Source organism: Oncorhynchus nerka, linkage group LG27 (genome assembly GCF_034236695.1).
Source record: "Oncorhynchus nerka isolate Pitt River linkage group LG27, Oner_Uvic_2.0, whole genome shotgun sequence".
NCBI classification, from domain to species: domain Eukaryota; kingdom Metazoa; phylum Chordata; class Actinopteri; order Salmoniformes; family Salmonidae; genus Oncorhynchus; species Oncorhynchus nerka.
The window spans coordinates 49,424,047-49,438,675 of record NC_088422.1 but is presented as its reverse complement, the minus strand read 5'-3'; the positions used below and the strand labels follow the sequence as shown (position 1 = coordinate 49,438,675).

General features: G+C 43.8%; 1 protein-coding gene across 2 annotated transcripts in view; it reads left to right on the top strand.

Moving 5' to 3' along the window:
• The window catches only part of LOC115111926 (kremen protein 1), a 109,022-nt gene that overhangs the window by 21,790 nt on the left and 72,603 nt on the right, over positions 1 to 14,629 (top strand). For both annotated transcript variants that reach the window (XM_029638473.2, XM_029638472.2), the window contains exon 2: positions 9,254 to 9,416. In XM_029638473.2, the coding sequence (XP_029494333.1) occupies positions 9,254 to 9,416 (163 nt within the window). The remainder of the gene's footprint in view (positions 1 to 9,253; positions 9,417 to 14,629) is intronic.

Genomic DNA, 14,629 nt, shown 5'->3' with positions numbered 1-14,629 from the left:
TGCGCAAAGTTGTTCCGGTCTCTGAAAACTCTCCCTTTCTAAAGGATTTCAATGTCTTCCAGTAACGCCAGAACAGCCATGGTTACTTTTTTCTAATTTGACACACTATTTATAGAACATCGCATCCTGTTTTTAATTCAAAACACCTTGCGTCTGGCAGTTCATTCCTCACACCTTTAATTGATAATCCCTAACAAATTGTTCATAAAGCTAATGCAAAGTTCTGTCACGACTTCTGCCGAAGTCGTTGCCTCTCCTTGTTCGGGCGGTGCTCGGCGTTCGACGTCACCGGTCTTCTAGCCATCATTGATCCTTTTTTCATTTTCCATTGGTTTTTGTCTTGTCTTCCCACACACCTGTTTTCAATCCCATTCATTACCTGTTGTGTATTTAACCCTCTGTTTCCCCTCATGTCTTTGTCAGAGATTGTTTTATTTGTCAGTGTAGTGTGATTGTTGTATAGGTGCGCGTCGGGTCCTCGTACCCATGTTTGTTTGTTTATGTACATTTAGTGTTATGGAGCATACTCCGTGGACTTTATTAAAAGACTCCATGTTACACTCCATTTGACTCTCCTGCGCCTGACTTCCCTGCCACCTATTACACCTATGCATGACAAGTTCACCACAGGTTTGGACGCATATGCGTCCCAAACTGCAATACCCCTACATAACCAGTAGGAAAATCACTTACGTCAAGTCTAGACTTTGAGTAGAGATAAGATCATTTCCACGTCAATGTAAGGTTTTTATAAATAACTACTTAGATGTGCTATTCTGCGTAATCATACTTAAAATCCAAATTGATTGTAAGTCCGTTTTATAAATGCGGCCCCTGGCTGTATCCATGTTGTTTCACTGAGACCCTCTCTCTCTCTCTCACACACTCACACTCACACTCACTCCCTCACCTCTCTCCCCCTAACCTCATCTCCACCTTGTTTACTCTGGTGTCAGAATTGGTTTAGAGTGAGTTCACCGGGAGCATGTGTTGAGTATGCGGAATGGTGTAGCAGGATGGACATATCCCCCTCTATATTTGTTTAACCTGCTAACCTTGTCTACTTAGTCCACTTAGAGGCCTGGGACATGGCAGATTAACTAGCTTGAGATACAGTAATGGAGAGAGGCAGGCAGAGGTGAAGTGTGTGTGTGTGTGTGTGTGTGTGTGTGTGTGTGTGTGTGTGTGTGTGTGTGTGTGTGTGTGTGTGTAATAGGAGGTGAGGATATGAATACCCTTTCAATCATGTTTGGAAAATATGCCTTCATTTTCATATTTGTCTTTGTCTCACTGAAACTGCAGATGGCTAGAGCAAAGTGGCACAAGAAGAAACAGGGAAACTGACAGGAAGTGCTAAGGAGAAGTAGTTTAACGTGACACCCATCCTCCCTTGTGTCACGTTGGCATTTCGTCCTCACACATGTCAGGTCCTTCCTTTCCACTTTTGTTTCAACGTCCTCCTTCAGGTCATAGTCAGTGTATAAGTCCCATCTTTCACTTCCTCACCCCCCCCCCCATTCACCCAAAGTGTGCACTTGACTTCCACACTTTCTCGCATGGATTTGACAATGGTGGAAGTGCACACTTCCTGTAAAAGGGTGGAGAATCACGACGCAGCATTTGCCCACTTGGGTCACCCAGTCCAAGCTGTACCCTCAGTCCATCTGTGCTGCTGTGTTCTGTCAAACATCATTCCAAACCCCTGTGGCGATTGTTTTAAAGGTAGATACTTTATCACCTTTAATCTATTTTCTGATAGATTCTCCGACATCAGTCAAAGACTTTAATTGAAGGCCAAATAGCAGCTTGAGGCAACTTTTGTTTCTTTAAGCTTTTCTTTCGATCGGCATGTTGTATCCCGACAAGAGAGAGAGAGAGAACTGAAGGCTACACTCGTCTCTTCCCATTACGGGGTGAGTAGAAGTAAATAATAAGGAGCACGTTAGAACGAGAAGCAGCCACATTTTATAGATGCTACTGATTCCATTTTGGCAAGGATTCCCCTGGACTTGTGGGTAGGTAGGTGAGGTGGTGGCCTGGGGGTGTGTGTGTGTGTGTGAGGGGGTATTCGGGGTAGGGTTGAAGCTATTTTAGGGCTAAATTGGGTTTCCATGGTTTTATTGCTCCCTTATTCAGGTCACTAACAAAACAGAAGGACAATGGCTCTAAAGGAAACAAGTCATTGTATTGGAGGAAGACATTGGGGTAGTGAAGGGGCATCTCTCACTTACGTGGGAATAAGACTCTCTTCAATGATGTTGTAGCAAGTCTATCTTTTTCAGTCAGGTTCACACTTTTGTTGACCCTTGCAAGGATGAGAGCATCTTGCCTGTTTAGTCACAGTTGAAACCTGTTTCGTCTAGACCACTGATATCCCATAGTGGAATACTGTATCTAAAACACCTCATGGGAAATAAGTTACTGTACTTGCATAAAACTTTGCAGCCCTGCAGTATACCTGTAAAAATATGTTTTCCCCCTCTGCCATGCGGTGCCTTCCTCAAATCAAATTCTATTTGTCACGCGCTTCGTAAACAGGGAAGTGGACTGAAGGCCTCTGCATGCTTCCCAGCCTAAACAGTTTGGGATGGTTGGTGCATATGTTATGACGACATTTTGTGACGTTTTTGTTAGTTTTGGTCCTCAGCAATGACTCCATGCCTGGGGTCCTAACGCGACTCCAGTCTTCTCCTTTCCCTAGCAGTTGAAATTCAATAATAGGAAAACAACCTAGCTTGTGAACAAAACAATGTAAATAATATTTTGTTTCAAGTAAATTAGACCAACTTGTATGTCTGTGCGCTGTGCTTATAAAAAATGAATCTTTCAGCTCTTCACATGTGCACAGCCCCCCCCAGCCAGGCATTGTTGCAGCGCAAGGTGGAATAGGCTGTGTAGGTTTCATAGTTCTTTGACCCAATTTACCAGCTATGGAAAATACTTTGAAGAACAGCTAATGTAGAATTTATTTTACTAGAAATGTGATCATACTTGACTATTTTTATTCACAAATGCAAGTGAAATGCTCGCATTGTGGAGCCCTGACCATCTGCCAACCTGGCTGGTGAAATAGATATCTTACCCACCAATGCCAAAATCTACTTGCATTTGCAGGCGGGCGGGTGTTTTTAACCAGAGACTAATCGTTTTCATTCAAATTTTTTCACTTGAGAAATACTGCACCAAACATTTTACATTCTGACTAGACCGGGCATACGCGTGCGTCCGCATGTTGATTTTTGTCCATCCACACCAGACGCGATCAGGACATGCAGGTTGAAATATCAAAAATAACTCTGAACCAACTATAGTTAGCGAATGCACTTTTGTACATCACACTGGAACGTACAATTGACCTTATTTTAGCGCCCCAAAAACGTAATACTTCCAGGTCAACTGTAATATGAATACCATTGTCAAGCACAATTTATCCCCTTTCCGGCCAAATCAATGACGAGACCTTCATGCTGCACATCTCTGCATGATTGAAGAAGGCAATGAGCTCCATCAGGTCTTTTTAAAAATGGCGGGTAGGGAAGCGAAACCTACTGTGTGATAGGGAAAGGGGGAGATGAGCCGTGTGGGGAAACCCGATCTGTCCAACTTATCACCTCTAAAATGTAAATAAAACACTATGAAGAGTTTATGTCGAATTTGAATCAGGTTTTTAGGGCGCGCTAAAGTTATCTTCAGAAGTAAGTAACGGCTTTTGAGAGTCATGATGGCTTGCGGTGATGACGCAAAAAATGAATGCATTCAGTTGTCAAATTGACTAGGTATCCCCCCCTGACCCTGTCCCTTTCTTAGTTTTAATCTGCGAGAGAAGCGCTACACCTGGTAGAGAGAGGATGTACGAAACAGAATGAGTTGCTTTATGCGTGCTGGATGTTACGTCATGGTCAGCATGTTAGTAAAATGTAAAATCGCGCGACTAAAATCTCCTTGACAAAAACGTCACAATTACTGACAGATTTCTTGAAGACTATTTTGAGGAAGTGTATACTGACTACGGTGTCTCCGAATGGACAAGCAGTACTATTGACTCGTTTTTTCTTGTTTCTCAAATGAAGGTCTTTTAACGGAGTATGCAGGCACACATGTTTGTTTCGCCTAGCCGAGTTCGGCCCGTGGTGCCCCAATGCTTTATTAAGACACTTTATGTTGGTGTTTACTTTATTTTGTCAGTAACCTCATATATATCTGAGATATTTACTGCAGCCCTCATCCTCCACATACAACACCTGTTCTGCCAGTCACAATCTGTTAAAGGTCCCCAAAGCACACACATCCCTGGGTCGCTCCTCTTTTCAGTTCGCTGCAGCTAGCGACTGGAACGAGCTGCAACAATCACTCAAACTGGAAAGTTTCAATCAAAGACTCAAATGTACATTCTTACTGACAGTTGTGGATCTTTTGCGTGATGTATAGTTGTCTCTACCTTCTTGCCCTGTGCTGTTGTCTGTGCCCAATAATGTTTTGTGCTTTTACCATGTTTTACCGTGCTGCTGCCATGTTGTGTTGCTACCATGTTGTTGTCATGTTGTGTTGCTACCATGTTTGGTTGTCATGTGTTGCTGCCTTGCTATGTTTGTTGTCTTAGTTCTCTCTTTATGTAGTGTTGTGTTGTCTCTCTTGTCGTGTTGATTTAAAAAAAAATAATAATCCCAGCCCCGCAGGAGGCCTCTTGCCTTTTGGTAGGCCGTCTTTGTAAATAGGAATTTGTTCTTAACTGACTTGTCTAGTTAAATAAAGATGAAATAAATACACATTTTAAAAATATATATATATATATAGTCAGTCCTACAGTCAGTCCTCATGGTTGTCCCTCTGTTACTCCCTACTGGGTTGCAATAAAGATGGCGGAATGGATAGAAGGATGGGGGGATATAGAGAGGGATGGAGGAAGCTCCTTAAATCAGAGTCTGTCTTTAGAACCAGACCTATGTAATTATCTTGCGCTTTGTTTCATCCCTGCTCATAGCTAACACAACAACACAGTGCTGTATTAATAGTGTGACCTGGCAGCTCTCTACAGAGAAACACCCTTTGTTTGTCTGCTTGTTTGTTTTGTTTACCAATTAAATCACGTGACCACAAGCAGGCAGGCACAGCTCTCTCTCCCTCTTTCTCTCTCTCTCTCTCTCTCCTTCTCTTTCCCCTCTCTCTCTCTTTCTCTCCCCCTCTCTATATATCCCTCTCTCAATCTCTCTCTCTCCATCACTCGCCACGAGCACTATTTGAAGTCTTAGTATGGAAGTAATTAGCCCACAAATCCAGACAAATATAATAACAGGGCGATTAGCTCTCAGTGAATTATCCTCCTCTCTTTCCTTTTTTAAGACTTCTTGGGTTTGTGTGGTATCCTGCGAGAGCAAGACTTTGCTGGTTGGGGTTTGGGGCGAGTCCTCCATCCTCCTCTACTCCTCCCTTTTCCCGGACTTTTCTATTTGAGGATCTTGCATGTATTTAAACATTTTTTTCTACTCACCCCCACTCTCTCTCTCTCTCTCTCTCTCTCTCTCTCTCTCTCTCTCTCTCTCTCTCTCTCTCTCTCTCTCTCTCTCATGCGGTCATGGTCTCTGGTTCTGTTTCCCATCAGGCTGTGATGCAACCACAAGAAAGGCCCTTGTCATGTGACATGAGTGGAATGGTCACATGCTGACAGAGAGGGGGGGGGAGCTGAGGTGGCGATAGTCACCAATCAGAGGGAAGAGGACAGCTGGAGTATGTCCCAAATAGCTTCCTATTCCCTTATATAGAGCACTATTTTTGATGGGTCCTAGTTAAAAGTAGTGCACTAAATAAGGAATAGTGTACCATTTCGGATGGAGACCTTGTAGTAAGTGGATGGATTGTGTCACAGCTTTTGGATCTCTCTTCCTATCCTCATCCTATAGCGGGAGGAACTTTCATTTTGAAGGACATGTGCATGGTATCCCTCCCTCCCTTCCTCCGCAGGCCTTTTAAACACTCCATTCATCTTTAAGATGGCCTCAATTATCTCTGAGTCCCTGCAGATACACTACTTCCCATTCCCACCACAGGCAAATGGTGCCTTCAGACCACATCAAGCCCTTGGCCCGGCCGCTAGGAAAACACTGTCTTATTTACCGTCTCGTCCTGGAAGGGTTAGATAGCTTCGCCATAGCAGGGACATGACTGCCAACAGCAGGAGTAGTATCCAAAGTACTGAACACTGAAACAGTAAACTTTCACAAAAATTGAACAAATAGGAGACATTTCATAAAGTCACGTTGGGTTCCTCTCCTTTTCTCTTCTGATCTATTGCTTTGTAAAGCAGGCACAATAACATCAGTCGCTTCAATTTCAATCTAGTGTGTGTGTGTGTGTCTAGTTTGAAGGACCGACACGAGGCCTGTTTGTCATGCAAGGCTCTGCCTCAACGCTTCCTGCAAGGTACTGCTGTCTGTCTAAGATGACTGGAGTGGAGAGTATAGCACCCTTGACGTGATTGCTCTGGGATATGAGTGACTCATAAACGCACTGGAACTGGCCCTCAAACTCTCCACACTGCTCAGTGTGAATCCTGTGACACACACACACACACACACACACACACACAGACACACACACACACACACACAGACACACACACACACACACACACACACACACACACACACACACACACACGGCGGAAGGGTAGACTAGTGGTTAGAGCATTGGACTAGTAACCGGAAGGTTTCAAGTTCAAACCCCGAGCTGACAAGATACAAATCTGTCGTTCTGCCCCTGAACAGGCAGTTAACCCACTGTTCCTAGGCCGCCATTGAAAATAAGAATTTGTTCTTAACTGACTTGCCTAGTAAAATAAAGGTCAAATAAAAATAAACACACACACACACACACACAATCATCCCACCTTATTAAACTGCCTCATCTGTCCTCTGAACGCCAGACTGATCGCTGATGCTATCTCTCTCTGTTAACATTCTCTCTATACTCCCCATACGAGTGTGACACGTCTCCTAACGCTATAAAGCCGGATTGCTACTTTTATGAATACATGTTCGTTCCCCTTCACTTTAGTCTCTAGGTATATTTATGATGCTTGGCTGATACTGAGCCACGCAAACCTAGACACTGGCAGAACTAATTCACTGAGGGAGTGAGGAGCTGTTTACAATTTACAGACAATGGAGTGGCTTCATAATTACTGAAACCCTACACCCCTCAGCTCCTTACGAGCAGTGAAGCCTGTCAGTCTGTCATACCGCTGATGGATCGTGGATCGGGCTGACCGAACAATTGCGCCTGCCCTAAATGTCTTTAATTAAAACGCACTTTTACATGACACTGAAAGAAACTGGAGGCCTCTCCTGGTTTGACATGGAGACAGCTCGTTTTTCTGCAAGAACATAGTGTTTCACGAGGGAAACTATTGTATGTGATTATTAGTGCAGAATACGTTGTTGGAGTTTCTTTGTATGTGTTTCCTGTTACTTTTGGCACGAGACATAGAAGGAATGACTTCAGACAAGTTGTGTTTCAGATATCAACTCCATTGTGTCCTCCTCCCAGAGCGCTAAGAACCTTGGCGTGATCCTGGACAACACCCTGTCGTTCTCAACTAACATCAAGGCGGTGGCCCGTTCTTGTAGGTTCATGCTCTACAACATCCGCAGAGTACGACCCTGCCTCACACAGGAAGCAGCGCAGGTCCTAATCCAGGCACTTGTCTGTACCTAGGATAGGATAAAGTAATCCTTCTCACCCCCCCCCCCCCCCCCCCTTAAAAGATTTAGATGCACTATTGTAAAGTGGCTGTTCCACTGGATGTCTTAAGGTGAACGCACCAATTTGTAAGTCGCTCTGGATAAGAGCGTCTGCTAAATGACTTAAATGTAAATGTAAATGTAATATCAAACCCCCATAACCTCCATACAGACAACACTGGATGACTGAAGTCGTTTTGATTTAGTTTCTGCTGTATTTTGCTCGGTGTTCTTCCATAGATCCACCTTATGGAGGACTGGGTAAGGGTCTCTTGAGGAGAAAACGGGAATCAGGGGAGACCAATACCGAGTGGTAGGACTAATTGACTCCTTCGTCTGTGAACTAACACATCTAGGGCTGAGTTGCGTGGGTGACTTTGGGAACAGTCCTTCCAAGGCTCTGTGATGCTGCTGTCTCTTCCCAAACAGGCCGGTAACGAGCTGTACAGGGCTGCTTCACGAGGGTGTATAGACAACACTGTTGGGATAGACTGATCTGAATGATGTTCTACCCTAGATGCTGTGGAACAGGAAATGAGCTTTAAACTTTAGACTCCAAAGGGGAAGCAGAGAGAGACCGACATCATAGCGTTATCTCTCAGGGCATATGGCTGTCACTGCAAGCAGGGTGGACAGTAGAAGTGACAGAGCTTCGCTCTATACTTCACTGTACTGCACCTCAACTAGATGAGGGTTTAAGATGCATTTTCAGACAGGGCCTGTGTCTGTGCTGGCCAGACCAGAGACCCTCCTCCCTCCCTCTGAGCCCCAGGGAAACACTGCGCAATGAGGGCTCATCAGACTCCCTTCACCACTGGCTGTGATAATTTGGTTACTCTTTCTTTTGTTGTCTGAGAAAAAAAGTGTTTATTTTCTCCATTTTGTGTTTTCCTTGAGCGTTGGAGATGAAGTTGTTTAACCGTGCTTTAGTTTGTTCTCTCTGTCCCCCCCCTCTCTCTCTCACTTGCTCTCGCGCTCTCTCTCTCTCTCTCTCTCGTCTCCATATGGTTGTCGTCCAATTTGACAGAAAATTCAAACCATGCCTGTGTTTTTTACTGTATACATCGTAGTGGTTTCTCAAGACCCTTCACATTTGGAGGGCATTAATTGGAACAATATTGTGTGATTGATCTCACGCTAGCTATCTAACACATTTGGCCATCTTTAGAATCTAAAATTGGGTAAAGAACACAACTGTTCCAAGACTTACAGTTATTTCGATTGTATCCTATTTGTGTAAAACGCTAATAATTCAAGCCTACTCTTTTGGCCCAATATTAACAACATCACTACATTGATGTGAAAACATGACTGAAAAAAACTCAGCCAAGCTTTGGATTTTTATCAGAATAGGTCTTTCTCTCTAAATGCCAAACACAGTGAACACTTGTTAAATCTCTCTCCCCCTCTCTCCCTTCTCTCTCTTCCTCTCTCCTTCCCTCATTCCCCCCTCCTTCCCTAATTCCCCCCCCCCCCTCCTTCCCTTCCCCTCTCCCTCTCTCTCTTTTTCTCTCCAGAATGTTACACAGCCAATGGAGGAGACTACAGGGGCTGCCAAAACCAGACGAGCCTCCTTGGGGGCAAGCCATGCCTCTTCTGGAATGAGACCTTCCAGCACCCCTACAACACCCTCAAGTACCCCAACGGAGAGGGGGGTCTTGGCAGCCACAACTACTGCAGGTGAGACCCCCTCTGGAGCCTGAGCTGGAGGAGTTGGGTTAGCATTTAGCCTCACTATAATATCTATAACATTTTCCGACAAGATAGAACTGCCAATCTACTGCAGAGATAGCCTGCAGAGTTCTGTCACACTATCCAGGTCTGTGCCCAAACAATTCGAGGTTCTACTTCTAAAAATGATCCTTTCCAGAAACAAGTCTCTCACCGTTACCACTTGTTATAGACCACCATCAGCCCCCAGCTGTGAGCTGGACACCATATGTGAATTGATTATCTTCAGAGCTCGTTCTGTTAGGTGACCTAAACTGGGATATGCTTAACACCCCGGCCGTCCTACAATCTAAGCTAGATGCCCTCAATCTCACACAAATGATCAATGAACCTACCATGTACAACCCCAAATCCGTAAACACGGGCAACCTCATAGATATCATCCTGACCAACCTGCCCTCTACATATACCTCTGCTGTCTTCAACCAGGATCTCAGCGATCACTGCCTCATTGCCTGCATCCATAATGGGTCTTCGGTCAAACAACCACCCCTCATCACTGTCAACCGCTCTCTAAAACACTTCAGCGAGCAGACTTTTCTAATCGACCTGGCCCGGGAAACCTGGAAGGATGTTGACCTCATTCTGTCAGTCAGTGCTTTCCTCAGCATCTTAAAAAAGCATGCCCCCATTCAAAAAACTTTGAACCGGGAACATATATTGCCCTTGGTTCACTCCAGACCTGACTGCCCTTGACCAGCACAAAAACATCCTGTGGCGTATCGCATTAGCATCAAATAGCCCCCGCGATATGCAAATTTCAGGGAAGTTAGGAACCAATATACACAGGCAGTTAGGAAAGCAAAAACTAGCTTTTTCAAACAGAAATTTGCATCCTGTAGTGCTAACTGGAAAACGTTCTGGGACACTGAAAAGTCCATGGAGAATAAGAGCACCTCCTCCCAGCCTCCCACTGCACTGAGGCTAGGAAACACTGTCACCACTGATAAATCCACGATAATTGAGAATTTCAACAACCATTTTTCTACGGCTGGCCATGCTTTCCACCTGGCTACCCCTACCCCGGTCAACAGCTCTGCACCCCCCACAGCAACTTGCCCAAGCCTCCCCCATTTCTCCTTCACCAAAATCCAGATAGCTGATGTTCCAAAAGAGTTGTAAATTCTGGACCCCTAACAAATCAGCTGGGCTAGACAATCTGGACCCTCTCTTTCTAAAATGATCCGCCGCCATTATTGCAACCCCTATTACTAGCCTGTTCAACCTGTCTTTTGTATCGTCTGAGATCCCCAAAGATTGGAAAGCTGCTGTGGTCATTCCCCTCTTCAAAGGGGGAGACACTCTAGACCCAAACTGTTATAGACCTATATCTATCCTACCCTGCAAATTGGATGCAGTCTATCACAGTGCCATCCGTTTTGTCAGGAAAGCCCCATATACTACCCACCTCTGCGACCTGTATGCTCTCATTGGCTGGCCCTCGCTTCATATTCGTCTCAAAACCCACTGGCTCTAGGTAATCTGTAAGTCTTTGCTAGGTAAAACCCCGCCTTATCTCAGCTCACCGGTCACCATAGCAGCACCCACCCGTAGCACACGCTCCAGCAGGTATATTTCACTGGTCACCCCCAAAGCCAATTCCTCCTTTGACCGCCTTTCCTTCCAGTTCACTGCTGCCAATGACTGGAACGAATTGCCAAAATCACTGAAGCTGGAGACTCATATCTCCCTCACTAACTTTAAGCACCAGCTGTCAGAGCAGCTCACAGATTATTGCACCTGTACATAGCCCATCTGTAAATATCCCATCCAACTACCTCATCCCCATATTGTTATAATTTTGTTTTGCTCCTTTGCAGTCCAGTATCACTACTTGCACATTCATCTTCTGCACATCTATCTCTCCAGTGTTAATTGCTAAATTGTAATTACTTCGCCACTACGGCCTATTTATTGCCTTACCTCCCTAATTTTACCTCATTTGCACACACTGTATATAGATTTTCTATTTCTATTGTGTTATTGACTGTACGTTTGTTTATTCCATGTGTAACTCTGTGTTGTTGTTTGTGTCGCACTGCTTTGCTTTATCTTGGCCAGGTCGCAGTTGTAAATGAGAACTTGTTCTCAACTAGCCTACCTGGTTAAATAAAGGTGAAATAAAAAAAACTTTAAAAACTATTAGTATGCTTGAAGCCTGCTGGGGGAGGTAGCTTACCCTGTTAGCATTTAGCTTTACTATTAGTATGCTGGAAGCTGGCTGGTGGAGTTGGCTTAGGCTGTTAGCATTTAGCCTCACTATTAGTATGCTGTAAGCTGGCGCTGGTGGAGTTAGCTTTGTCTGTTAGCATTTAGCCTCACTATTAGTATCTCTGAACATTGTTTAGACACTTTACAACAGCAACCCCATTCTGTCTTTCCTTGTTATATTTCTTCCCTACTCTGTTGAATCTGCCGTGGTTTTATTTACATGAGAAAGTGTACTCACACAACACATCAATAAAATCATACAGCAAGGAGATTTTAAATTCCTGTTATTGTCTGAAGATACACGTAGTGATGTCACTTCTGGTACATGCAGCATGGTGTATGATGTGATTGACTTAGGCAGACTGTTCTTAAAATGCAACCAAGTCTTTAGAAGTAGAGTACATAGAGACATGCTTCTGAGAAGTCAGGGGAGAGATTCCCTCTCAGATGGTTTGACACAGAATCCCCTAAGTGTGTGTGTGTGTGTGTGCGTGCATGTGTAAATTTGTGTGTGTATGAGCGTGTGTCCTTGGGGGTGTGGGGTTGTTTCCCCCCTTGCCCCTCTCAGACATTCACGTGTGAATATTTAATGGTGGCGATCCTTTTATCCTTGTCATCACGGGAAGCCAACCACGCTTGAAGAGTTTGTACAAGCAAAGTCCTCCTCACCCCACTGATCCAGGGCATGCCAGGGGACACCACCGTGTCTGGGCTGTCTGGAAAACACAATTCCTGCCATCGCTGTCAGTCTCATATAAAACACTTACATGGCTACAGCACTCACACAGCCATACTTACTTATGTACCACACTCATAGGCCTATGATTGCGATCAGCTACACTCAAATACAACACAACACTGTGATATGTGGTTGTCCCACCTAGCTATCTTAAGATGAATGCACTAACTAACAGTCGCTCTGGATAAGAGCATCTGTTAAATGACTAATATTAACTCACACAGCCCTACTTACTTACATACAACACTCACAATCATAGGCCCATAACCTCCCATACATATGCCCATAGCCTAGTAGACATTGCTGTCAGCTGCATTCACAGACAACACTCACATAGGTCCAGTGGTATACTTAATAACCTTTTGCTGCAGTGGGCTAAATCAGGGTCACACACAGTGATTCTTGGTAGTCTTAAACAAATATACTTTGAAACAAAAGTATACACCTCACACACATTGTTACGGGCTTAATAAAAGTAGACACCTGTACCATGTCAGATTTAGAGTTTGCATCACAATATTACAGTTTATATACAACACAGAAGACTGAAATATAGCAAACCTTGTTTGACATAGAAACACCAGATTTTCTGCTTTTTTTAACACAATGTTTATTATTTATGAAAAATATTAATAGCATTCCACCCATGAAGCCACTAGTTATTAGACTTCAGGAAAGGTCTATGTAAAAATATTTTAAAGTACTACTTAAGTCATGTTATTGGGCATGTCTTCACTATTTATATTTTTGACCATTTCTACTTTTACTCCACTATTTTCCTAAAGAAAATTATGTACTTTTTACTCCATACATTTTCCCTGACACCCAAAAGTACTCGTTACATTTTGAATGCTCAGCAGGACAGAAAAATGAGTAATTTGAAATTATGTAAACTTTTACATTTTAGCGATTATGTTTACTTTTGATACTTAAGTACAGTGCCTTCGGAAAGTATTCAGATCCCTTTGTTTTTTCCACATTTTGTTTTGTTACAACCTTATTCTAAAAAGTATTAAATATTTTGGGGGAACTCGGCAATCTACACACAATACCCCATAATGAAAAAGTGAAAACAGGTAAAAAATATAAAAACTGAAATACCTTATTTACATAAGTATTCAGACCCTTTGCTATTAGACTCCAAATTGAGCTCGGGTGCATCCTGTTTCCATTGATCCTCCTTGACATGTATCTACAACTTGATTGGAGTCCACCTGTGGTAAATTCAATTGATTGGACATGATTTGGAAAGGCACACACCTGTCTATATAAGGTCCCACAGTTGACAGTCAGGGAAGAACCCAAGCCATGAGTTCGAAGGAAGTGTCTGTAGAGTTACGAGAGAGGATTCTGTCGATGGACAGATCTGGTGAAGGGTGCCAAAACATTTCTGCAGCATTGAAGGTCCCCAAGAACACAGAAGTTTGGAACCACTAAGACTCTTCCTAGAACTGGTCAACTGGCCAAACTGAGAAATTGGTGGAGAAGGGCTTTGGTCAGAGAGGTGACCAAGAAACTGATGGTGACTCTGAAAGATCTCTACAGTTCCTCTGTGGAGATTGGAGAACTTTCCAGAAAGACAACCATCTCTGCAGCACTCCACCAATCAGGCCTTTATGTTAGAGTGGTCAGATGGAAGCCTCTCCTCAGTAAAAGGCACATGACAGCCGCTTGGAGTTTGCCAAAAGGTACCTAAAGAACTCAGACCATCCAAAACAAGATTCTGTTGTCTGATGAAACCAAGATTGAACTTTTTGGCTTGAAGCCAAGTGTCACGTCTGGGGGAAACCTGGCATCATCCCTACGGTGAAGCATGGTGGTGGCGGCATCATGCTGTGGGCATGTTCTTCAGCGACTGGGATGTAATGGCTGTCGTGGGAAGAAGGTGAGGACCAAAGCGCAGCGTGGTAAGTGTTCATCTTATTTAATGAAAAAAACTGGACACTGAATAACAAACAACAAAGAAACAACCGAAACAGTTCTGTCTGGTGCAGACACACAAAGACTGAAAATAACCACCCACAAAACACAATGGAAAACAGGCTACCTAAATATGGTTCTCAATCAGGGACAACGATTGACAGCTGCCTCTGATTGAGAACCATACCAGGCCAAACACAGAAATAGAAAATCATAGAAAAACTAACATAGACAACCTACCCAATGCCCTGACCATACTAAAACAAAAGACAAAACAAAGGAACTAAGGTCA